This window comes from Rhinoderma darwinii, chromosome 10 (genome assembly GCF_050947455.1).
Source record: "Rhinoderma darwinii isolate aRhiDar2 chromosome 10, aRhiDar2.hap1, whole genome shotgun sequence".
In the NCBI taxonomy this organism is placed as follows: Eukaryota; Metazoa; Chordata; class Amphibia; order Anura; family Rhinodermatidae; genus Rhinoderma; species Rhinoderma darwinii.
The window spans coordinates 62,923,458-62,950,441 of record NC_134696.1 but is presented as its reverse complement, the minus strand read 5'-3'; the positions used below and the strand labels follow the sequence as shown (position 1 = coordinate 62,950,441).

The window sequence follows — 26,984 nt, the reverse complement described above, 5'->3', positions numbered from 1 at the left end:
ACAAGAGCCATTACTCATAGATGGGGGAGGGAATGAGAGTGTGTGGCTGAAATAACAGCCAGGAAAGAGAAGCACCCACTCTGATCAGGTGTATACAATGATCACAAAAATGACATATAAAACGTACAAAAATTGATAAAAATACAACTATAAAATCACAGACCAAATACAAAAATATATGAAGTATTAATAGTTCATAATAAGATCATTTCTTCCATTAAGACCATTGGGGACTATAGTATTCAACATGAGAATCCAGTATCCCTCACGATTTAGTAGTGCTCTCCCATGATCACCACCTCGTACTGGTTTATTAACCCTTTCAATTCCTGAAAATTGAAAGCTGCTGATATTGCCTTGATGCATAAAACTAAAATGTTTGGATGCATTAGAAGGATTTCTAACTTCAGGATTAGTGGCTCCATTGAGATGTTCTCTAATTCTGGCCTTAAGTGGGCGACTTGTGCACTCAACATAAGATAAATTACAGAGAGTAGAGTTTATTTGATATACTACATGTCGCGTGTTGCAATTGATGAATTGTTTTATTTTATGTATGGTTCCATCAAGAGCTGAACTTAGTTCTTTAATTTGATATACATGGTTGCAACACATACATATATTTGCTCGAAAAGGATAAAAACCTTTAGATGACAGCCACGTATTTCGTTTAGGTGAAACATGCGTTAAACTAGGTGAGAGCATGATAGGCAAGTAGGCGCTCTCCGGGAAGAAAATCTACAACCCGGCTCTAGTATCTGGCGTAAACCTTCGTCTTGAAAAAGGACTGGTAAGTATTTTCTGTCCTCACCTAAGTTAATAGCCCTGTCCAGGGTCCACTGGGGATAGGCTCGGTCCTTTAAACGATTTAATATTTTATACGTTTCGTCCCTATATGATTGTTCAGACGAGCAGTTTCTTTTAACTTGAAATATTTCTCCAACCGGGACACCCTTAATGGTATGTTCCGGGTGGCAAGATTTGCCATGCAAAATTGCATTACCAGCAGTAGGCTTGCGATAAGTTCCAGTCTGAACAGTCTCTAAACTGGAGGTACAACTCAAAGTGAGATCCAGAAACGTGATTTGTTGGCAAGCATAAGCATAAGTGAAAGTCAAACCGAATGTGCTCATGTGCTCCTGTTGTCTCTGCTCCCTTCTGTGGATTTGTTGATATATGATGTCTATCAACATTGCCAGCGGAATGTCCTCCTCCACTGTCTCCATTCAAGCTCAGCACACCATGCAAGATTGCACAGCTAGAATCAGTCAATTAGACGATATATTTAAGGAGAATATAGAGGAGACTGAAAGCAACGTGGACTTACATAAATTAATGTGAGACTTTGAAAAACTTTTAACCAAAGAAACGAGAATATGGTGGGATTTCTCTACCCTACAAAAATATGTTCAAAAGAAAATAATACCTAGAGGGTTAAGAATTAAAAAGATACCCACCACAGTATACTCTCAAGATTGTGTGCAAAAATGGAATACTATTTTATATAAATGCTCTCTAGACCTTATGGGTTAGATCCTATCCTTTGAAGATGAAGCATTGAAAAAAGTCAAACATGACATTAACCCCTTTAGGACACAGCCTGTTTTGGCCTTGTGGACACAGCCTATTTTTTAAAATCTGACATGTGTCACTTTATGTGGTAATAACTCCGGAATGCTTTTACCTATCCAAGCGATTCTGAGATTGTTTTCTCGTGACATATTGTACTTTATGTTAGTGAAAAAATTTGGTCGATAAATTCAATATTTATTTGTGAAAAACTTCAAATTTTAGCAAAAATTTGCAAAAATTTGCATTTTTCTAAATTTAAATGTATTTGCTTGTGAAACAGATAGTAATACCACACAAAATAGTTACTAGTTAACATCCCCTATATGTCTACTTTATGTTTGCATCATTTTTTTTCACGTACTTTTATTTTTCTAGGACGTTACAAGGCTTAGAACTTTAGCAGCAATTTCTCATATTTTCAATAAAATTTCAAAAGGCTATTTTTTCAGGGACCAGTTCAGTTCTGAAGTGGCTTTGAGGGCCTTATATATTAGAAAGTCCCCATAAATCACCCCATTTTGAAAACTGCACCCCTCAAGGTATTCAAAACCACATTCAGAAAATATTTTAACCCTTTAGGCGTTTCACAGGAATTAAGGCAAAGTAGAGGTGAAATTTACAAATTTCATTTTTTTTGCCGAAATTCATTTGTAATAAAAAAAAATCTGTAACACAGAAGGTTTTACCAGGGAAACGCAACTCAATATTTATTGCCCAGATTCTGCAGATTTTAGAAATATCCAACATGTGGCCCTAGTGTCCTAATGGACTGAAACACAGGCCTCAGAAGCAAAGGAGCAGCTAGTGGATTTCGGGGCCTCCTTTTTTTAGGAATATATTTTAGGCACCATGTCAGGTTTGAGGCGGTCTTGTGGTACCTAAACAGCCGAAACCCCTCCAAAGTGACCCCATTTTGGAAACTACACCCCTCAAGGCATTTTTCTAGGGGTATAGATAGCATATTGACCCCACAGTTTTTTTGCAGAATTTAGTGGAATTAGTCTGTGAAGATGAAAATCACCTATTTTTCTGTGGAAACATAGAATTTTTTCATTTTTACAAGGAATAAAGGAGAAAAAGCACCCCAAAATTTGTAAAGCAATTTCTCCCGATTACGGCAATACCCCATATGTGGTCGTAAACTGATGTTTGGACCCACAGCAGGGCTCAGGAGGGAAGGAGCGCCTTTTGGATTTTGGAGCGCAGATTTTGCTGGATTGGTTTTCAGTGCCATGTCGGGTTTGCAACGCCCCGGAGGGACCAAAACAGTGTAAACCCCCCAAAAGTGACCCCATTTTGGAATCTACACCCCTCAAGGAATTTTTCTAGGGGTATAGTGAGATTTTGGCCCCTCAGGATCTTTTTTAGAGCTAAGGTGACCAAAAAACAGCGATTTTGGCGCTTTAAATTCTTTATTTATTACAGCGTTCACCGTGCGCAATAAATTACGTTTTAATTTATTCTGCCGGTCGGTACGATTATGGCGATACCATATGTGTATAGATTTTTTTACGTTTTGCAGCGTTTGCACAATAAAATTAAGTTTCTATAAAATAATTTATTTTCTGGGACACGCTATTTTGAGCCGTAACGTTTTTATTTTTTCGTCAAAAAAGCTGTGGGAGGTCTTGTTTTTTGCGGGACGGGTTGTAGTTTTTATTGGTACCATTTTGGGGTAAATGCGACTTTTTGATCACTTTTTATTCTATATCTTGGGAGGGGTGGTGACTAAAAAATAGCGATGCTGACAGTTTTCCGTTTATTTTGTTTGCGGCGTTCACCGTGCGGAAAAATTAACATTATAGTTTCATAGATTGGGTCGTTACGAACGCGGCGATACCAAATATGTGTACTTTTTTTTTAACGTTTTCATTTTTTCCCTATAATAAATGACTTATTATAGGAAAACAAAACCTTTTATTTTTACACTTTTATAAAAAAAATTTATTAACTTTTTTTTACTTTTTACACTTTATATTTTTGTTTATTAACTTTTCTTTTACTTTTTACACTTTCTTTTTTTGACCTGCAGCTCTGATCGCTGCTAGAATACATTACACTACCTAGGTAGTGTAATGTATTCCAACTGTCAGTGTGACGTCACAGTCACTCTGACAGTTGGTCTACGAGGATCAACAGAGGCTGATCCTCATAGGCTGACATACATGGCAGACCTGGGGGCCGTTGTCTGGCCCCCGGGTGCCATCACAAGCATCAGAAGCCCCCACGATTGCATGGGGGCTGCTGATGCGCTACAAACCCGCTACATGCGGAGATCGCAATCGAGCCCCGCATGTAACGGGTTAATTGCCGAAATCAGCGGCGATGAGCCGCTGATCGGCAACACTGGAGAGTGTCAGCTGTCGGGGACAGCTGATCTCCAAGTTCCCGATGCACACTGTCGCCGACAGTGTGCATCGGGAACGGCACAGTGACTTTCTGTCACTCTGACAGGAAGCCTATCAGGACCAGCCGAAGGTTGGTCCTGATGGGCTTCTGTCCATGGCAGACCCGGAAGCCATTGTTTGGCTTCCGTTTGCCATACTAACTATCGGCAGACCCCGCGATTTCGGACGGGGGTCTGCCGATATGTTAGAAACCCCTAAAATTCGGCGATTGCACCCGATCGCCGAATTTAAGGGGTTAATGCGCCGAAATCAGCGGCAAAGGACCGCTGGCCGGCAAGAGGGGAGTGTCAGCTGTCGGCGACAGCTGACCTCCTGGTTCCCGGTGCACACTGTCGCCGACAGTGTGCACCGGGATTAACTCAGTAACTGTACGTCCTCGTGCGGGAAGTAACTTCCCGCAACGACGTACAGTTACGTCCTGGTGCGGGTAGGGGTTAAGAATGTGCAGGATCAATTACAAACATACACTGGATCCAAGCCATTTGAGGAGTTGGATAATCGTCTAAAATCTACTATCTCAGAATTGGAATCTGCTATCACTAAAAGCAAAAATTTTCAAATTTCAAAGAGATCTTTTTGATTACAATACGGATGCAGTATACGAATGGGGTTGTTGGGAGAAATATACCCCTAAATCTATCCTCAAAAAACAAACACGCAAACAATTGCAATCCATGGATAATGTGAGAAAGTCTGTTAATTTCAGCTCCAGGGAAGCAGAAAGTTCAGAGGGTCAATCTGACGATTCCTCTATGTCCATGAATTTACAGAAACCACCCTCTAACTACAACAAGTCAAAGAAAGGACAAAAATAAAAAAACGACTACGTAGGGCGGAGAGAAATTGCAGGAAGATACACGCAGAGGAATCGCACGGGAGCGAAGAACAAACAATAAATGTCATTAACCTGTCTTCACAGATCTTGAACATGGACGAAATATCTATTTTGTCCAAAGGACTTTCGTTTGCTCCAACTAATCATTTTAATCTGTACAATACTATCGTGGATGTCAATCAATTTATTAGGCTACTTACTGTCAAAAGACACTACTTGGATCATGACTCACATACTGATAATATGGACGACTCCAAGGACTACATGCAGATGACCCAGGACTTGTCTCTTACTAATGATATACCATTCTTTTCATTCCAAGATCACATATGTACTAACGTTTTACAGGATTTGCAGGAGGAGTCGGCTCTACCTGAGTGTGAAGCGGTGTCCAGGGCCACTGATTTTTCTGTCCATAATCCCTCTTTCTATCCTATTCATCTTAAATCTCCTGTTCTGGATAGGTTTCAGGAATTGGTCCAAAAAGATCTAGTTGAATTACATACTACGCCAGAAACTAAATCTGTTGATAATTTACCCTAGAGGGAATACACAGCTATTTTTTCTTTGAGGAACAATATAGATATAACCATTAGAACAGCAGATAAGGGAGGGGCGGTTGTGGTCCTGGACACTGCGCTTTACATTAGGCTAAATTAGGAATTATTATCGGATGATAGCACATATGACAGATCTAGCATTAATCCGACTGTGATTTTTTCTGAACGCCTGTACATTTTGTTACAATAGGCTCTAAATTTGGGAGTGATGGACCAGAGAGAATGTGATTACATCTTTGTTGAAAAACCAGTCATTCCTATTTTTCATTCCTTGCCCAAGATCCACAAGGATCGCTTCCCGCCCCCTATGAGACCTATTGTGGCAGGCATTGGTTCCCTGAATGAGAAACTTAGCGAGTGGGTAGACACATTACTGCAACCCTTGCTTACACGTTGCGATGGGTTTGTCCAGGATACCAAACACGTGCTATCGTCTGTACAGAATATCAAATGGCAGAACAATTTTGTATGGATAACTTGTGATATCGAGGCATTATATAAATGCATCCCTCATCAATTAGCATTAAAGGCAGTCTCATACCATCTAGATAGATATTATAAATATTCAACAGATCTCAAAAATTTTATTATTATGGCAATAGAGTATCTTCTCTCCTCCAATTATTTCATGTTTCATAAATGTTACTATATACAAAAAACAGGCGCAGCTATGGGGGCTAAATTTTCCCCTTCGCTCGCCAATTTATATGTAGCATGGTGGGAGGAATGCTTTGTATTCACTGACAGCAATCCTTTTGCTTTTGATTTATTCTGGTATGGTCGTTACATTGATGACATGATCTTCATCTGGTCCTCTGATGTGGTGACCATACCAGACTTCATCAACTACATTAATAATAACCCATTCGGTTTGACTTTCACTTATGCTTATGATTGCCAACAAATCACGTTTCTGGATCTCACTTTGAGTTGTACCTCCAGTTTAGAGACTGTTCAGACTGGCACTTATCGCAAGCCTACTGCTGGTAATACAATTTTGAATGGCAAATCTTGCCACCCGGAACATACCATTAAGGGTGTCCCGATTGGAGAAATATTTTGAGCTAAAAGAAACTGCTCATCTGAACAATCATACAGGGACGAAACAAATAAAATATGCAGTCGTTTAAAGGACCGAGGCTATCCCCAGTGGACCCTGGACAGGGCTATTAACTTAGGTGAGGATAGAAAACGCTGCGATTTATTACAGAGAAAACATAAATATAAAAAGAATAAAAATTAATCTCTTGCGTTTGTTACATCATACAGTAAAGAATATCATATGATACGATCTATAGTGTACAAATACTTACCAGTCCTTTTTCAAGACGAAGGTTTATGCCAGATACTAGAGCCGGGTTGTAGATTTTCTTCCCGGAGAGCGCCTACTTTGGGTACTATGCTTTCACCTAGTTTAACGCATGTTTCACCTACACGAAATACGTGGCTGTCATCTAAAGGTTTTTATCCTTGTGGAGCAAAAATATATGTATGTAAAAAAAACACAGTAAAAGGCCATACTTACAAATGGACACAGACAGGTCAGAAACGCTGATGAAGGAGAGTGAACAGGTGCATTAAATAATAATAGCCACTCCCACTAGTCTTGAGGGGAGTGGCGTGTGGTGCATGGGATGTGTAGTAAAAAATAATAAATGACTAGTGTATGTGCAAGTGATAATAATATAAGTGAAATATAGGGGGCAGTAATGAGTAAAGTGCCTAAATATAAATAAATGAATAATGGGGTGCAAGTGTGTGAAACATGGAGGGATAGTGTGTAAGTCATGAGGCGCAGCGTGTATATCCAGGTAGAAGCCTATTTGTGACGCCTTGATAATGCATAGAACGGGCTACCCTGCTTGCTATACCAAACAACAACACACCATACTCTCCCAGCATCAAAGACCCGGCTGTGTCCAAAAGAAGCAAATATAAGTAAAACACCTGGTGTATTAGTAATCATTTTGGCCAAAAGGACGTAAGCTCGCAATCCACGACAAGGATCCTCAGACTTGCGAGTCCCTAACTCCCTAACTGGAACTATTCCCTAACATCTCTGCATTCATGTAATCAGCACATAGTGGTCCTTCGTTGTTCACTATGTGCTGTCACATACACACACATTAACGTTACTGAAGTGTCTTGACAGTGAATAGACATCACCTCCAGCCAGGACGGGATGTCTATTCACCATCCCCACATTTTTGTAACGTTTGTGTGGGACTTAGAGCACAGCAAGCATGGTCTCGCTGTAAGCTGTCATTTACAGCGTGATCTCGCGAGATTACGCTTGCTGTGCTGTAAGTCCCGCACAAACGTTACCGAAGTGTCGGGATTGTGAATAGACATCCCGTCCTGCCTAGAAGAGATGTCTATTCACTGTCAAGACACTTCAGTAACGTTAATGTGTGTGTATGTGACAACACATAGTGAACAACGCAGGATCAACATGTGCTGATTACATGAATGGAGAGAAGTGCATGACGCTGATTGGTCAGCGTCATACACTTCTCTCCACAATGCCCACTTGGTCAAAAGTAAAAACACGCCCAGTTGGGCATTAAGAAAGTCATTAGCATAAAGCTAAAATCGCTTATAACTCATTGAAAATAATCGTTTTTCTAAATAAAAAACACTACTGTTACCTACAATACAGTGCCGATCACATTGTGTAAGAGATAGGCCACTTATAATGTGGTGACAGAGCCTCTTTAACCCCTTCCCGCACACGGGCGTGACTGTACGTCCAAATACAAAGTGCTTTCCCGCACACTTTCCCGCCGCATTGAAGTGATTCACAGAGGGAGGGAGCTCCCTCTGTACCCCCCCGGGCCCCCTCGCGATGGATCGCGGGTGGCGATTGTTGCTATGGCAACCAGGAAACCGTTGCTAGGCTTCCTGGTTGCCCAGGTACGGAAGCTTATTAGGTCCTGCCCGAGGCAGGACCTAATAGGCTAACTGTCAGTTGATGAATGACAGTTACGATACACTGCACTACATAAGTAGTGCACTGTATCGTATCGGGGATCAGAAGACCAGATCTTCATGTCCCCAGGTCAGTGTAAAAATAAAGTAAAAAATGTTAAAGAAAAATAAATAAATAAATAATAAATAAATAATAAAAACAACAATCGCCCTGTTTCCCTGATCAACTCCTTTATTATTAGAAAAAAAATGAAAACATGAAAAAAAACTATACATAATAAGTATCGCCGCGTTCGGAACGGCCTGATCTATGAAAATGTCACATTATTTTTACCGCACGGTGAACACCGTAAATTTTTTTTATAAAAAACCATGACAGCATTTTATTTTTTAGTCATCTTGTCTCAAAAAAAATTTAATAAGTGATCAAAAAGTTGCAAGTAACGCAAAATGGTACCAATGTAAACTACAGTTTGTCACGCATAAAACAAGCCCTCCCGCAGCGATATCAACTAAAAAATAAAAAAGTTATGGCTGTCAGAAGATGGCGACACTAAAACATGATTTTTTTTAGAAAAGAGTATTTTTATTGTGGGAACGTAGTGAAACGTAAAAAAGCAATATAAATTTGGTTTTCGCTGTAATCGTATCGCCCCGCAGAATAAAGTTAACATGTTGTCTATACTGCACGATGAACACTGTAAAAAAAAAATGTGCTAGAATGGCTGTTTTTTTGTTTCCTCATCTCCCAAAAAATGGAATAAATAGTGATAAAAAAAATCGCATGTACCCCAAAATGGAACCAATAAAAATTACAGCTCGTTCCACAAAAAACGCGACCTCACACAGCTCCGTCAACGCAAAAATAACACGTTATGACTCTCAAAACGCAATGATGCAAAATGACGGCCCAGACTCATTTTTTAGGTCCAGTAGAATTTCACTAAATACCCCACATAATCTTGTGCTGCTTATAGGGCTAGTGAAGAAGTCAAAGATTAGGCAATACGGGAGCGCAGATATTTTGTATAATACCCCAAAAACCCGGCCTGTGCATAAAGGATTGGTCGAAAGCGTACCACACCAAGCCATGGATTATTCATTCACCCCATTATTACATCATCCTATTATATGACCTGTTGCACTCCGCCCAGTTTACATATACCCTGATGTACTCCGCACAGTTTACATATACCCTGATGTACTCTGCACAGATTACATATGCCCCCACATTATAAGCTAAGATACCAGTAAAACACCAAGCAATATCTGCGCTTCAAAAGCCACATGGCGCTCCTTCTGGGCCTGGCAGTGTACCCAAACCGCAATTTATGACCACATATGGGGTATTACTGTATTCTGGAGAACCCGCTTAACAATTTATGGGATGTGTGTCTACGATGGTACAAGCTGGGCAGAACATATTGGCCACTGAAATGGCATATCTGTGGAAAACGTCAATTTTCAATCTGCAACATCTATTGTTTACTCATTTTTGCAAAACAATTGTGCGGTCAAAATGCTCACTACACCCCTAGATAAATTCTTTGAGGGATCTAGTTTCCAAAATGGGGTAATTTTTCAGGGGGTACTGATACTATAGCTCAATGCAACATGGTGTTAAAAAACGAATCTTGTAAAATCTCCACTCCAAATACTAAATGGCGCTTCTTCCCTTTAGAGCCTTGCTGTGTGTCCAAATAGCAGTTTATGACCACATATGGGGTATTGCCGTACTCTGGAGAAGTTGCTTTTTCTCCTTTATTTGTTGAGAAAATGAAAAATTTTGAACTAATGCTACGTCTTATTGGAAAAAAAATGTAATTTTTAATTTTTACTGCACAAATCTAATGAAATCTATGAAACACCTGGGGGGGGGGGGGAGTCAAAATGCTCACTACACCCCTAGTTGAATTCCTCTAGGGGGATAGTTTCCCAAATGGAGTCACTTTTGGGGGTTACCACTGTACTGGTACCTTAGGGAGCTTTACAAATGAGACATGGTGCAGAGAAATTAATCCAGCAAAATCTGTACTCCAAAAGCTAAATCGCGTGCCTTCCCTTCTGAGCCCTGATGTGTATTCATACAGTACTTTATTACCACATATGGGGTATTTTCGTACTCTGGAGAAGTTGCTTTACAAATGTTATGGTGCTTTTTCTCCTTTATTTGATGAGAAAATGAAACATTTTGACCTAAAGCTACATCTAATTGGAAAATAATGTAATTTCTCATTTTCACTGCCCATTTCTAATTAAATCTATGAAATACCTGTGTGGTCAAAATAATCACTACACCCCTAGATGAATTCCTCTAGGGGTGTAGTTTCACAAATGGAGTCACTTTTGGGGGGTTTCCTTTGTTTTTGCACCACAAGACCTCTTCTAACCTGACAGGGTGCCTGAAATATAATTTAAGAAAAGGAAGGCTGAAAAATCCTCTAGGTGCTCCTTTGCTTCTGGGGCTTTTGTTTAAGGCCCGTAGCGCACTAGGGCCACATGTGGGATATTTCTAAAAACTTTAGAATCAGGGCAATAAATATTCAGTTGTGTTTCTCTTGTAAAAACCTTCAGTATTACAGGAAAAAATGGATTAAAATGGAATTTCTGCAAAAAAAAATGATATTTGCAAATTTCCCTTCCACTTTGCTTTAATTCCTGTGACATGCATAAAGGGTTAAGAAACGTTTTAAATGCTGTTTTGAATACTTTAAGGGGTGCAGTTTTTAAAATGTGGTGATTTGTGGGGGTTCCTAATACATAAGGCCCTCAAAGCCACTTCAGAACTGAACTGGTCCTTGACAAAATAGCCTTTTGAAATTTTCTTGAAAATATGAGAAATTGCTGCTAAATTTATAAGCCTTGTAACGTCCTAGAAAAATAAAAGGATCTTCAAAAAATGATGGAAAATGGTAACTAGTGACTATTTTGTGTGGTATTACTATCTGTCTTACAAGCAGATACATTTGAACTTTTTTGCAAATTTTCTCAAAATGTTGGTGTTTTTCACAAATAAATATTGAAATTATCGACCAATTTTTTTCACTAACATAAAATACAATATGTCACGAGAAAACAATCTCAGAATCGCTCGGATAGGTAAAAGAATTCTGGAGTTATTACCACATAAAGTGACACATGTCAGATTTAAAAAATGAGGCTGTGTCATATGGTCCAAAAGTGGCTGCGTCCTTAAGGGGTTAAATAAAGTTTATGAAAAAATAAAAAATAATTAGTCAAAATAAAATAAAACCCAAAAAAGTGGTTTTATTTAGTAAAAGTGTCAAAACAAATAAAACATACACCTATATGGTATTGCCACGATCGTAATGACCCGAACAATAAGGTTAACACTTTAATCGAACCGCCGGTGAACGGCGGTAAAAAAAAACAACTAAAAAAAAAAGGAAATATAGATTTTTTTCTCCAATTCACCCCATAAAAAAACAAAAAAAGTTAATCAATAAGTCCCATAGTACTAATGAAAACTACACCTTGCCCTACAATAATCAAGCCCACATATGGCTACATCGATGGAAAAATAAAAAAGTTACAGGTCTTGCAATGCAGCGATGCGAAAACAAGCAATTTGTTTTTTAAAGGGTTTTTATCGTGCAAACGTAGGAAAACATATAAAATCTTTATAGAATTGGTATCTCCGTAATCGTGCCGACCCATAGAATAAAGATCACATGTTATTTACGCTGCATAGTAGACGGCGTAAATTTATAATGTGAAAATCAATGCTGGAATAGCTGCTTATTTTCAATCTATCAATTTATCTCCCAAAATAAAGTTAATAAAAGTTCATCGATATATTATATGCATCCAAAAATGGTGCACTTGAAAAATACAACTTGTCCCGCAAAAAACAAGCCCATATATGGCTATGTCGACGGAATAAAAAAAAGTTATGACTCTTGGAATGCGACCGTGAAAAGAACAAAAATAATCTTTGGTCATTAACGTGCAAAATGGCTTGGTCATTAAGGGGTTAAAGAAAGAGGAGAGACTGAAGAAAGAAAATAGGGAGGCAGAAAAAGATTATATTCAAAATAAATCAGATGAATATAAAAGCGTGTGGATCAAATCAGTGGAGAACTTGAAGTCTTACTTATATGAGAATATACAAAATCTAGTTTTTTTGGTTGAATAAAGACGAACAGGGGGGTAGACCAGGAAAGCTCTAAGCCAATATTGTCAGTAACAACAAGGGGCATAGGCCAATTATAAAGATCAGAAACCGTAATGGGGAATATGTGAAAGAAGGAAATACTTGCCGTTTTTTCAGATCTTCATGTTCCTACTGCGGCCGTGTGTTCAAAAAACGTCCGTCACACAGCCGGGAATCCCTGCGGTGTGAATAGGGCCTTAGGTTCCAAGCTTCCTGGGACATAAAGCCTGTTATTTGGTGTTTGTTTGCAAAGATACAAAGTTGCTACATTGGCTAAGCAATATGCCACATATATGTGGTGCTGAACATACAAATTATATTAGTATACAGTTCTACAGGTTTTTCTGCTGTTTGCTGGCAGTGTTAAATTTATAGCTCATGCGGAAAATAAATACATCTGCATTTAGGCTATATTCATGTCTTGCTTGCTTTATATATGAGACACCTGCACTTGTATAAAAAAGATCATACAAAGTAGACCGTAAGGTATCTATAGGTTTCTATAGGGCAAACATATGCCAACCAAGACAGTGTTCTTTTAGCATACATTTTACAGGTATACAGCTGGGTACACTTTTTCATTCGAAAAGAATTGGCAAAACAACTGTAGGAAAGAAAATGTATGCCTCAACGGTATTAATAAAAATAAAACACGGCATGACAATTGTTGGTCATTATGCTTCACTTTTCTTTAAAGGGTAACTAAGTGTCTATTATACTGTGTGTGGGCAGATATGGGGCATTATACTGTGAGGGGAGCAGTGTCAGTGGGTATATTATATACAGTAGTATACTGCAGGCTCAGGGGATATACAGTATATTAATTAATTGGCGTAGCATGCAAAAAGGGGCACAGCATGCAAAAGGGGTGTGGCCTAAATAATTGTTCAGTAATTGTAATCGAGGATAGATGTTCAATCAATAGTGATTTTGATTTAGGTCATAATGGCCCAGCCTTAGTCTAGGCAAACACTTCGTAACTTTACAGATTTGTACTTTTCTATACTAGAACGCCTGCAGAGAGATGTGTGTTGCGTTGTCTCTGATTTGGTATACTACCTTCTTTTAGCATTTTTGCTGTGACCCGGTTGCTGATATAAATGTAATTTGAATAATATTTCCATGACCCACCAGCTTAAATCATGATAAATATGACCTGTATGAAATCCAGCATGAGCTACAGCTAATCCATATTGCATAACTTTAACTTATTTTAAGTGTTTTCCTGTTCCCTATAAATTCTTCTGACTCATCCAGCTTGGTGCTGTGACATCCAAGTGCCCCGATAAGCTTTTTGGCAGTCACTGACGTGTAGTGTCTTTTATTTCAATCAGCAATGACAGACTGTTTTTCCATTCAGTCCGTGCTTTCTCTTCTGCCAGCTGAGCTGCTGTGCTATTTCTGTGGTGTGGGCACCTGTTATTTAGTAGGCATGCCATATCTGATATAGATATAGCTCTCAGTGGTCAGATTAATTAAATTGCTTACACAGGTTAACATATAATCCACTTTTATTGTGTCACTGAATGGATTTATTATGTAAAAATAACTTGTCATTAAACTATTTCCTTTTTAATTGAAGCTGTTGTAGAGCTTGTCATGCTTCTGTTCTGGCTTCAAAGGGACATCGTAACTGTTAAATAAGAAGTAACATGTTCCGGAACAATCCGTGCTTTGTCCCATATCTTCAAGTGGGTGATGCTAAAAATATTACAAAACAAAAGTACAAAGTTGAAGGGTATGTTCACACGCACTGTTTTCAGGCGTAATCCTGGCATTTTACGCCTCGAATTACGCCTGAAAAAATGGCTCCATTACGCCTACAAACATCTGCCCATTGCTTGCAATGGGTTTTACGATGTTCTGTTCCCACGTGGTGTAATTTTACGCGTCGCTGTCAAAAGACGGCGCGTAAAAAGACGCCCGCGTCAAAGAAGTGCATGTCACTTCTTGGGACGTTTTAGGAGCCGTTTTTCATTGACTCCATTGAAAAACAGCTCCAATAACGTCCGTAAAAGACGTCGCGAAAAACGCAAGTAGTTACAAAAACGTCTGAAAATCAGGAGCTGTTTTCGCCTGAAAACAGCTCCGTAATTTCCGACGTATTTTGCTAAGCGTGTGAACATAGCCCAATTCTGAATAGTTGAAATGGACAAGAACACCAATTTTTTTTTCTCTGAAACAATTGTGATACATGTGGTCTCGTGTGCTTCTAATTGAAGATTGACCCTTCCTATAATATGTGATTTAGACATAACGCTATTGAATTATCTGCTTTGAAACTATTTAGGCCCTCACACACGTTGCGTATTTGTTTTGGATTTGACATGCTTCAGATTTGGAATCGGTACCGCAGGTCAATTTCCGCACGTCTTTTCTGCTTATTTTTTTTGTCACATGTAGATGAGATTTGTTTAAATCTCATCCACTTTGCTGCTACTGTAATAGGCTGCGTCATTTCCATGCAGAATATCCAAATGGAAATTCCCACAGCAAATACGCAACAGCAGGAGGCCTTAAACAACATTTATGCGGCCGATAATAGTGTACTTGTGTTTTTATGTGGTTTTTGTGTGGTTCGATAAGAAGCCTAATAAACCTCAATAACCAAATACTATGCGTGCAAAAATGGTGACAGAAATTTAGAGAAAGCCATTTTTTTTTTCTCAAAGAAATCACTTTAATAGCCTAAAAAATAAAAAAAAATCTTACTGCCATTGAACCAGCAAAAGTGGAAAAGCTATAAAAAAATGTATGGTCATTAAGTCCAAAAAATATGGGAGTTATTAAAGCGTTAATATTCTGCAGCTGCTTTTTATCCTGAAAGATATTTCGGCACCTTAGGCTCGGTTCACACGTCGTGGTCATAGTGCATTTTTTCTGCGAATCGTGGCATAACCGCGCCTTTTTCCGAAGATTTTATGAAAAACGCTGCCAAATGGCGTGGTTTTGCCATAATTCGCAGAAAAAAAAGTGTCTAAACCACCTAAGAGGCTGGTGATTAATAGCGATCTAGCTGTCTGTCTTTATATATCTATAAAGTATACATAATATGTATGAAGCTCCTGTATTTCTTTGTGGTTGTGAACTTGGTGTAAATATACGTGACATTGCAGGCGTATGTTTTTGAATTTCTGGAATGGCTATGCAATATTCATGACCCTTTTAGCACAGTGTGAAAGTCTTGTGCTGCTGCGTGGCATTTAGCTATACTTACTAGACTTGTTAGTAGGCTTTAGGATCTGATATTTCTTTGATTCCAGTGCCTCGCTGCGGAGAGGAGAGGGTAGTGAATAAGAATCTGCTTAGGGAAGTCTGCAGTGTTTATGTGTAAGGCATATACTGTATATTAATAGAAGTGTGAGTGTTTTGTAACTTTATTGGGATCATACGACTCTATGAATTCTGTCAATCATGCTCTGGGAACTATTTAGTATACTATTTGATTTCAGAGTTTCTCTGTGCTATCTATAGGAGAGTTTTCTAGGCATGCTCTGTGACCTGTGCTGAGGTCATTGCGCAGGCAGGGATAGGAGGGGACATGTGTTCATCACTCCTTGTCAATGGTGGATCGTGTGTTTATATATATATATATTCTCCTTCATTTAATCCTGCCTGTGATAAGAGAGAAGTGATCTCTGCCGAGCAGGAAGTGTCAGTCTATTATGAGGCTCAGTGGTTAGAGTGAAAACTACATTTGATTAGATTTGATTTTAGGATTATTTTTTAATATAGATAATGACATAGAACCTTTTTTTAAACAACATCATCGAAAATTCTATGTTTAACATAAAAACTTGACTTAGGGTATGTTCACACGCACAAGTAAAAACGGCTGAAAATTACAGAGCTGTTTTCAGAGACAACAGCCTCTGATTTTCAGCCGTTTTTTTAAGCTGAAGCGTTTTTTGCAGCTGTTTTTGGAGCTTTTTTTTCTATAGAACAATGAAAAGCACCTCCAAAAATGGCTCAAGAAGTGACATACTCCTTCTTTTTACTTGGCTTTTTTTTTTACAGTTTTTTTTTAAAATCGGCGGCGTAAATAAAGCCCCGTCTGAACGAAACAAAGTTTTTCCCATTGTTTTAATCAAAGTCTGAGGTTATGGATATAGATTCAAATTGGAGAAACTAGCTAAGAAGTAGAGTTACAATTGCAGGATCACAGAGAAGAGAGGAGAAAAGTTAATAGTTTAGGATTCCACTGTCACAAAATGTGCTAAAAATTGTTATGCCACAGGGAAGCAGAAGGAATCATATTAAATAGCTGCAGAAAGTTTCTGAGAAGCTGGCTGCACTTCCTGTTGTTACTTTTGTAAAATTGGCCACCATAGCAAAATAGAAGAATTACAATATCTCTGTAGGTAAATGCAATATATTTACCAAACTTTGGCAATCTTTCTAAATGGCTAGTTTATGATTTCTTTAGTAGTTTTTACTCCCATTGAATTTTATTTTTTTTCAAACTCTGTTCATTGAAAGATGAAATAAACAAAAGCAGTACACAGGGCAATTACAATGCGGCATATCATTAAACAATGTACAACGTTTTTGAAGAGATCTTTTAGTTGTATATAAATAATATAAATGAAAAATTCAACAACTTTCTAATATACTTTTTCAATTCACCACCTTTTTCAAAATATTCTATTTCTGTCAGTGAATGAGAATGCTCTTGAGTACATTCATAGGTAGCAAACCTGTAGAAAGCTATTGTATCCAGTCTAGGCAATGCTTTCTGAACTAAACAGATTGATACATTGTAGCAAACTAGCAAAGATAGTTGTGCTGCTGCTCTTGTATTTGGCTCACAGAGAATTGCATAGAATGGAGACAATTTACTTAGGCTACATTCACACGACAGTGAAAATCGGCAGTGTGATGGCCGTTTTCAGGACAATGAAGTTCTATGGGTGTATTCACATTCCGTTTTTTTATGACCCGTGAATATTGGCCTTCACAAAATAGGACAAGTCCTATTTTTGGCCGTTTTCACGGCCAGACGGATCCAATAGAAGTCAATGGATCTGTTTTTACTGGCCGTTTTTTAGGAAACAATCCTTGTAACGGCCGGTAAAAACTGATCATTGCCGAGGACTCCCCACACACCACACTACTTTGAGCGCTGAGCCCGGGGAAGCCCTTGACATTACTGTCCATAGAAGAACAGTGAAGTCAGGGCTTTCAACAATTGAATCTCTGGCCAGAGCATCGAAACATCTCAGGCCAGGGAATTTAGTCCTGTAGCTAGCACCCCCCATGTAGATAGCACCCCCCTGCCTGAAGATGGCAAACCCCCGCCCATCCCCCGTAGATAGCACGCCATTGTAGCTCCCTGTATGAGCGGAATCCCCAGCGGCCAGGCCCCGCTCTGGCAGGGGATTCCGCTCCTGGAGAAGCCCCTGGCGTCACTGTGCATATATGGACAGTGATGTTGAGGTGTTGCTCCTGGAGCAGAATCCCCGGCCCGCTCTGGCAGGGGATTCGGCGCCTTGAGAAGACCCCGGCGTCACTATCCATATATGGACAGAGACGACAGGGGCTCCGTCTATGAGGAATCCCCGGCCAGAGGAGATTCCGGCCCTACAGTGAGCTACAGTGGCGCTATCTACAGGTGGGGTGCTATTTACAGGGGGGGGGGGTGATCTACAGGGGGGGTGCTATATGGGGGGAAGTCGCACTATCTACAGGGGACATTGTGGCGCTATCTACATGGGCACTGTGGCACTATGTGGGCTCTGTGGCACTATCTAAAATGGGCACTGGCACTTTATATGTTGGCGCTATGTCACTTTATATGTGGGCACTGTGGTACTATGTTGGCACTGTGGCACTATCTATAGTGGGCACTTTGGTTCATTGTGGGCACTGCCACTTTATATGCAGGCACTATGTGGGCACTGTTACTATGTGGGCATTATTTACAGTGGGCACTGTGGCACTATCTACAGGGACATTGCAGCACTATCTACATGGGCACTGTGGTGTTTTCAGGGGGTTGGGACAAAAAAAACCTGACAAATGAAATCCATCCTTTTTTTTAAAGGTCATGAAAAACTAATGACAAACGACCATTAAAAACGGACAGATGGACTGTAAATGGAGGAAAATTTATTGATGCACTGATGCAAAACGGCCATGAAAAACTGACAGTTGATCAGTTTTTAATGGACATTTTTTTTCACTGTCGTGTGAATGTAGCCTTAGACAGCTAGGTAGGGCCCAGTTCACATTACTTATACTTGACTAAGTTAGGCTTCGTTCACATCGCATTTTGTAATGTTTCCGTATTTTTTGTGGAATCAATAGCGTAGCCGAAAAAACCTTACAGAACGGAGACAAACGGAAACCATTATCAATGGAATCAAAGCTATAGTTTCCCTTCATGGGTTCCCCTGACGGAAAGGTCTGACAGAGCCCATGAATGGAACCCCGACTGAGATGACAACGAAGCCTAATACGATTTACATCGGGAAAACCTCTTAACATATGTGTTAAATATAGGCCCTTACTGTGGTGTTCGCCTCCATAGACCATAATGGTATACGTTAATTGGATATGTCATAAACTGGGATCATGAGAGTTTATGATGTATACATTAAACAGATACTATTATAGTCTATAAGGAACAAATGACACTATTAGGCATCCATCCCCCATAGCCTAAGAGGGTATCGATTTAATGTATATGTCATGCGGTTTTCTAGTATGCAATTCCATACATCAAAAAACAAAAAAAGCTATACTGACGTGTACCAGCACGACGGGACTAATGGACAGGGCCGCACTGTCCATGAGGCGAGATGAGCATCTCACCTCAGGCGGCGTATTGCTGCCTCTCTGAGGGTGGGGGCTGCCGGCACCACTAAAACCAGCCGCCGCCACTCCCTTCTGCACTTTAATTGTACCTGCGTCTATAAGACTCAGATACAATTACATGCATAATCACTGAATGGCGGGTCACGTTCCGTGCCCAAGTATTCAGCGCCTTTCACTGACGTAAGCGGCGCAATGTTGTCATCGTGCCGTTTTTGTCGTTAAATGACAGGGCAAGGCAGCCTGCCAATCAATGCTTTTCAACGATGCAACGTTGAAAGGCACTGATTGGCTGGGCAGAATGACGTGCCCTGCCACTCGGCGCCGCGTTATTTAGCCCCAGCAGACTTGCATTGCAAGAAGACTGCACGGGAACGGGTTTAGGTAAGTATGTAAAGTTTTAGGTTTTTTTGCTAAAAGTGTGAGGGGCTATAAGTGCTGTACTACCTACATGGGGTAGGGCAATATGTGGGGGGAGGTATATGTGCAGCACTATCGGTAGGGGGGGTAGGCTGTATGTGGGGGGGGGCTATATGTGCAGCACTATCTACAGGGGGTAGGGCTGTATGTGGGGGGCTATATGTGCAGCACTATATGCAGGGGGTAGGGTTGTGTGTGGGGGGCTATATGTGCAGCACTATCTACAGGGGGTAGGGCTGTATGTGGGCGCTATATGTGCAGCACTATCTACACGGGGGTAGGGCTGTATGTGGGAGGCTATATGTGCAGCACTATCTACACAGGGGTAGGGCTGTATGTGGGGGGCTATATGTGCAGCACTATCTATAGGGGATAGGGCTGTATGTGGTACTTAATGTGCAACACTATCTACAGGGGGGTAGGGCTGTATGTGGAGGCTATATGTGCAGCACTATCTACAGGGGGGTAGAGCTGTATGTGCGGGATATATGTGCAGCACTATCTACAGCGGGTAGAGCTGTATGAGGAGCACTATCAACAGGGGGGCTACATGTGCAGCACTATAGGGGGTGGGGTCTATATGTGGAGCACTATCTACAGTGAGTGGGGGGCTATATGTGGAGCATTATCTACACGGGCAGTATCTACAGGGGCTCTATGGGGGCTACTGTCTACAGGGGGCACTGTGTGTATATGGGACACAGTGTATAGTACTATTATAATTAGATATGCAGTGTATGGCGCTATTATATTTAAGGGCGTAGTGTGTGTCACCATAACAATTGTATCTTCATTTATAGGTGCAGAAATGTTTGAAAAGTGAGAAGCTGAAGAAAGCTGAGCGGAAAACTGCTGAAATTGGCTGTGGCCGGGAGAAGTCATCATAGAGGTCTGGACCGAATGGAGAAAAAAAGAGAAAAAGAACAACTAGAATCTGAGACGTCACCGGTGAGTCACTTAATGTAAATGTTTATTCTGCCTCTAATCAGTAATGTAGTCACTGTATGATCTACAGCGAGATGATGGGTGGTTTGATTTTTTTTTGTGAGGCTGCTAGTGATATACAGGGTGGGCCATTTATATGGATACACCTAAATAAAATGGGAATGGTTGGTGATATTAACTTCCTGTTTGTGGCACATTAGTATATGGGAGGGGGGAAACTTTTCAAGCTGGGTGTTGACCATGGCGGCCATTTTGAAGTCGGACATTTTGTATCCAACTTTAGTTTTTTCAATGGGAAGAGGGTCATGTGACACATCAAACTTATCGAGAATTTCACAAGAAAAATAATGGTGTGCTTGGTTTTAACGTTACTTTATTCTTTCATGAGTTATTTACAAGTTTCTGACCACTTATAAAATGTGTTCAAAGTGCTGCCCATTGTGTTGGATTGTCAATGCAACCCTCTTCTCCCACTCTTCACACACTGATAGCAACACCGCAGAAGAAATGCATCCCGATCTGACCTCCTTAGACTTTTATCTTTGGGGTCATCTGAAGGCAATTGTCTATGCTGTGAAGATACGAGATGTGCAGCAACTGAAACTACGGATACTGGAAGCCTGTGCTAGCATTTCTTCTGCGGTGTTGCTATCAGTGTGTGAAGAGTGGGAGAAGAGGGTTGCATTGACAATCCAACACAATGCGCAGCACTTTGAACACATTTTATAAGTGGTCAGAAACGTGTAAATAACTCATGAAAGAATAAAGTAACGTTAAAACCAAGCACACCATTGTTTTTCTTGTGAAATTCTCGATAAGTTTGATGTGTCACATGACCCTTTTCCCATTGAAAAAACTAAAGTTGGATACAAAATGTCCGACTTCAAAATGGCCGCCATGGTCAACACCCAGCTTGAAAAGTTTCCCTCCTCCCATATACTAATGTGCCACAAACAGGAAGTTAATATCACCAACCATTCCCATTTTATTAAGGTGTATCCATATAAATGGCCCACCCTGTAGAACAGACTGGAGGGGGGTGCCATTTCAATTTTCGCCTCAGGCAGCAAAAAAAGCTAGAATCAGCCCTGCTAATAAAGCCCTAAGGACACATTTAGTGTATGCCAGGACCTTTCCCGACGTACACGCTAATCCTATGGCCAAAATGTAATGTGAACTAGGGATAATACAAATGAAAATCTGCAGGGCTGCCCCAGCATCATTCTTAGGACTCTAGAGTGGTCAGTCTGGGTTTAGAAGTGTTGCTTCCCCAGATAAAGGGAGATAAACAAGTAGTCTGTTTAAAGAATTTCTGGGGCACAGGGCAGGCAACATATTCTAGATCCGGGGTGCAAAACCTGCAGTCCAGGGGGTGCATGTGGCCCACAAAGTGGTTCTGTGTTTGGCACCAGCGGCACTGTGTGTCTCGCACTGTTATGGGGGGGGGACTGTGACTGGCACTACTACAGGCACTTGTGTAGTTCACACTAGTGGGGGGCACTTTATGGCTTGTTCTGTAATTAGGACATAAACTGTTACTGTGTTATGACTACCGTTATCCCTTTGAATCCGTCTGTCAGTCACTGCCGCCTCATGCCCTGCGCTAGGAATAATGCAGTTCATCAGTTTTACCCAGAGTGATCCTATAAAAAAGGGTATTCCAATCTGAGATATTTATGGCATTTCCCCTGATTGGAACTTCAGAGAGAATAAGATGAGATGAAGACATTCTGTTTCCTCTGTTGTCGTTTATGGGAGTTGTGAAACGCCTGCCAGACATTTATGGCATATACCATCAATATGCCATGAATGTCCTAGATGGGGATACCTCTTGTTTTATTGCGGTTCTGACAATGAGGACCAGAAAAGGTTATGCACCCCTGTTCTGGAGAATACAGAAGATTTGGAAGGGCTATAATTTTAATCCGATCTGTATGGCCAGCAACCGAAAAAAAGCTAAAATTACTCCATACCCAAAACCTATACTTCACATAATATAACAGAGGGGAATAATTAAGAGCGTATTGAGTATGCTCCTTGGAAGAATGACCTTGGGAGACAAATTGTAACCTACAGAAATCCTCGCCTGCTAGCCACACTTATCACATAAGAGGCATACGTTTCTGCCAATTAATTTGCAGTCCTGAAAACTGGCAATAAAAACTCAAACAAGGACATTACAATACTGGTACTGCCTCTTGTGATGTTCTTGTTTGAGACATTTGGGCAGTTTTCTGGACCACAAATTTATGTTTCATAAAGGGGACCATGTCATCAGAGTTTAGTCAGAGCTTGGCTTCACTCGAGCTCAGAGAAATACTCAAATAATTAGAATTCTGCTAGAGTCACAAAGTCAAGGGTTCAGTGGCCACTGCAAACAGGATGGGGGGCGATTGGGTAACTCTGCCTCATTCCCCTCCCCAATGTTAAAAAAGCATAGAGTAGCCTATTCACTAGAACCACTGCTCTACAGCAGTGCTTCTCAATCTGTGAGGCGCCCTTCAGTTGTTGGTGAGGTGCAGCTGGGGAGGCAGTCCTTTTTGTATTTATTTTAATGTTCTACTGGGTTCATGAAACATATGCTAAATTAAAACATGATAAATTGAGGTAATTTTAAACACGTTGTCATGGAGTAAGACCAGAAGTGAACCCAGGCATCACCATGTTCCGACTGGTGAGTTCCCAGTAGACAAATATTGAGAAGATCTGACTAGGGGATTGATAATGTAAATCAATTTTTAAGAATTTGGGCCAAATCCAAACAATTGTAAAATGGCAAGAAGGTAGGGACATTCTACAGAATCAAATGCTTTGGCCACATCTAGCGAGGCCAAGGACCAATTCCACTCTACTTAGTCACCCGATGTACTCTATGGATGATATCAGACATCAACTTTACATGCGTAAAATCCAAATGATCATGGTGAATGACAAGGTGCATAATGGAATTCAACCTAAGAAGCCAAACATTTGTAATCACCTTATAATTTAAATTAAGTAGGCAAATGGGGCGATAGGATTCACTTTCCTCATGCCTTGTCTGGTTTTAGGATGACTACTATAGTAGCGCAATATCGGGCCTCAGAACGCTTCCCATCCTCAAAAGCGGTTTTAAACGTATGTAATAAAGAGGTGGCATTATCATCAGGACCTGATGACTTCCCTTTAGCCAGTAAAAAAATGGCCTCCTGGATTTAATCTAAAGTAAGTGGGGCTCCGAGCAGTTGGATGCCAAACTCTTAGAGGGTTGGTAAGGAAGCAATATTTGGGTAAGAGTCCTAGGCAAATTGAGAATAAATTCTCTGTGACTGATAGAGGTTCCTAAATCAAAGTAAAAGTAAGCAATATATCCTGAGGATCTGTTAGAACAACATCTTTGGTGTTTTTAATCTGTAGAACCATAGTGTAAAATAAGTTTTGTTTGACAATGTGGGCTAGCAACTTGCTAGACAGTTTAAAAAAGGCTGGTTTCCTGAAAAAGTGGCATATAGACGCAAATTATGTTTAAGTGTAGTCTCACAGTGTCCCGCCATCTGGCCTTGGTAAGATCACTAATATACGCCACAAATTCAGCTTTGTGTATCCTGCATCTAGCAGCCAACCAGGGGTGTAACTAGGAAAGACTGGGCCCCATAGCAAACTTTTGACTGGGGCCCCCCCTCCCCAGGGTGTCACACAACCCCCCCTTGTAGATAGTGCCTTTTTTACAGCCCCCTCTGTAGAGAACGCCATACAGCCCCCTCTGTAGAGAACGCCATACAGCCCCCTCTGTAGATAACGCCATACAGCCCCCTCTGTAGATAGCGCCATAAATCCCCTGTAGATAACGCTATACAGCCCCCCTGTAGATAACGCCATACAGCCCCCCTGCAGTTAACGCCATACAGCCCCCTCTGTAGAGAACGCCATACAGCTCCCCCTGTAGATAACGCCAAACAGCCCCCTTTGTAGATATCTACAGAGGGGGCTGTATGGCGTTATCTACAGAGGGGGCTGTATGGCGTTATCTACAGGGGGGCTGTATGGCGTTATCTACAGGGGGGCTGTATGGCGTTATCTGCTGGGGATATGTATGGTGTTATCTACAGGGGGGGCTGTATGGAGTTCTCTACAGGGGGGGGCTGTATGGCGTTATCTACAGAGGGGGCTGTATGGCGTTATCTACAGAGGGGGCTGTATGGCGTTCTCTACAGGGGAGGCTGTATGGCGTTCTCTACAGGGGGGCTGTATGGCATTCTCTACAGGGGGGGCTGTATGGTGTTCTCTACAGGGGGGGCTGTATGGCATTACCTACAGAGGGGGCTGTATGGCGTTCTCTACAGGGGAGGCTGTATGGCGTTCTCTACAGGGGGGCTGTATGGCGTTCTCTACAGGGGGGGCTGTATGGTGTTCTCTACAGGGGGGGCTGTATGGCATTACCTACAGAGGGGGCTGTATGGCGCTAACATTTGGAGCGTGTAACTGGTCTGGAGGAGGCTGAACTCTTAATGGTTGGTAGGGGATCAAATACTTATTTCTCTGTGCACAATGCAAATAAATATATATAATTTTGACTATGTGATTTTCTGTTTTTTTTTTATATAATCCTATCTCTCACTGGTAAAATTAACCTAGCCTAAAAATTCTAGACTGTTCATGACTTTGACAGTGGGCAAACTTACAAAATCAGCAAGGGATCAAATACTTATTTCCTTCACTGTATATATATCCATAATAGGCCAAACAGGTTCTGAGATTATCATAAATAAACTAGGGTGCTAAGCAGGGTAGGATAGAGGGATACAACATCCTGAAAAACCCTAGAATTCCTTTAACACACTGTCTTCTACCTAAGCAGAGTAATCGGCCCAAAAGGAGTGACCCCCTGCAGAAACCTGTCTTTGCAATACCCTAGAAATCCCTAGATGAGGGAAATCTAATCTTTTAACCTTCCAGCATAGTCTTGCAATAACGATATTCAAAAGTAAGTCATCCCATATATAGTCCCCGAGCAACGGTTCATCAGGGGACGCATAACAAATGGGTATCAACCTTTGACACAAGTACTGCATCTAATAGATACTGTAACTAAACAGATCACACTATATTCAAGATCACACCAAAAACAGTCAAAATAGATATTAGTTCACCATTTACCAGTCAAATGGCAGATAAACTAGTTTAAAGACACTTCGCTCCCTACCAAGTTCCTCTCTATGCCGGTAGATGGGAGCATGTCTGACTATTAGAGAAAGTGGTTTATGGAGGTGGTTGCCACTTATGTTTGGCTGGAATTGCGTGCGGTTTTCCTTTGCAGTAAAAATGATGGGCCAGAAGACGGCACTTTTCTGGTTTTGGTGGAATGCTAGCCACGCCTATTTACTTCCATTGTTAGATAAAATGTATGCAGGTATTTGACAGAACTGGAAATAAGTAACCCTAAATTTATTACATTTTCAACTATTTTTAATACACATCGTCATTATGATCTCATGTCAGGAAAAATAATCGTGCTAACCTAATCTGATCAACATTTTCTCTTTTCTGCAGACTGCAAAGATATTGGAAATACCAGTTATTGTAACTGAGCAATACCCTAAAGGCCTTGGTCTTACTGTGCCTGAACTTGGAGCTGATGGTATGAAAAAATATTCTAAGACCTGTTTCAGTATGCTGACTCCTGAAGTGGAGGAGGAACTTCAGTCCATCCATAAACGACACTCTTTTATTTTGTGTGGCATTGAGACACAAGCATGCATCATGGTATATATAATATATTATAGAGTCTATATCTATTGTAGATATTGTCTTATACAGTGTGCAAGAATATTATGGCAAACCTTAAAGGGGTTTTCCAGAAGCAAAAAATTACTTTTAGTTAAACCAAACAATGGAAAACATATAACTTTGTAATGTACTTCCGTTTGATTTAATGAATGTAGCGTTGTATCCCGTCTTCCGTCACGTGACCGCTTGCTAATGCAAAATTTTCACTTCCTGTGCAGACCCGTCCATTCGCTCCGCTACCTAACTTCCGCTTTCCGGCTTTCACAATGTACGGTTACGTCACAAATGACGTAACTGTACCACGTGTTTCTGCTTAGAGCATGCATGGTTGACACACTCCACCACGCATGCTCTGTTAAATGATATGGCTGCGTCTTCAGCAGCCGTGTAAGTTAAAATGTGCGCATGCGCAATAGAACAATGAGGTGTCGGAGTGTAGTGTGACGGCTGTGTCTTCCGTCGCTCGCTCTCCCCTTCTCACAGTGTGAAGGGCATGTGAGGAGGAGGAGGATGTTTTTTTGCTCCCTGTAGGAGCGGAATCCCAAACCTGTGGCCGGGGATTG

At 40.8% G+C, this 26,984-nt stretch overlaps 1 protein-coding gene across 2 annotated transcripts in view; it reads left to right on the top strand.

The window, feature by feature from the left end:
* ISOC2 (isochorismatase domain containing 2) overlaps positions 1-26,984 on the top strand; it is a 224,627-nt gene that overhangs the window by 50,306 nt on the left and 147,337 nt on the right. For both annotated transcript variants that reach the window (XM_075840003.1, XM_075840002.1), the window contains exon 3: positions 26,185-26,397. In XM_075840003.1, the coding sequence (XP_075696118.1) occupies positions 26,185-26,397 (213 nt within the window). The remainder of the gene's footprint in view (positions 1-26,184; positions 26,398-26,984) is intronic.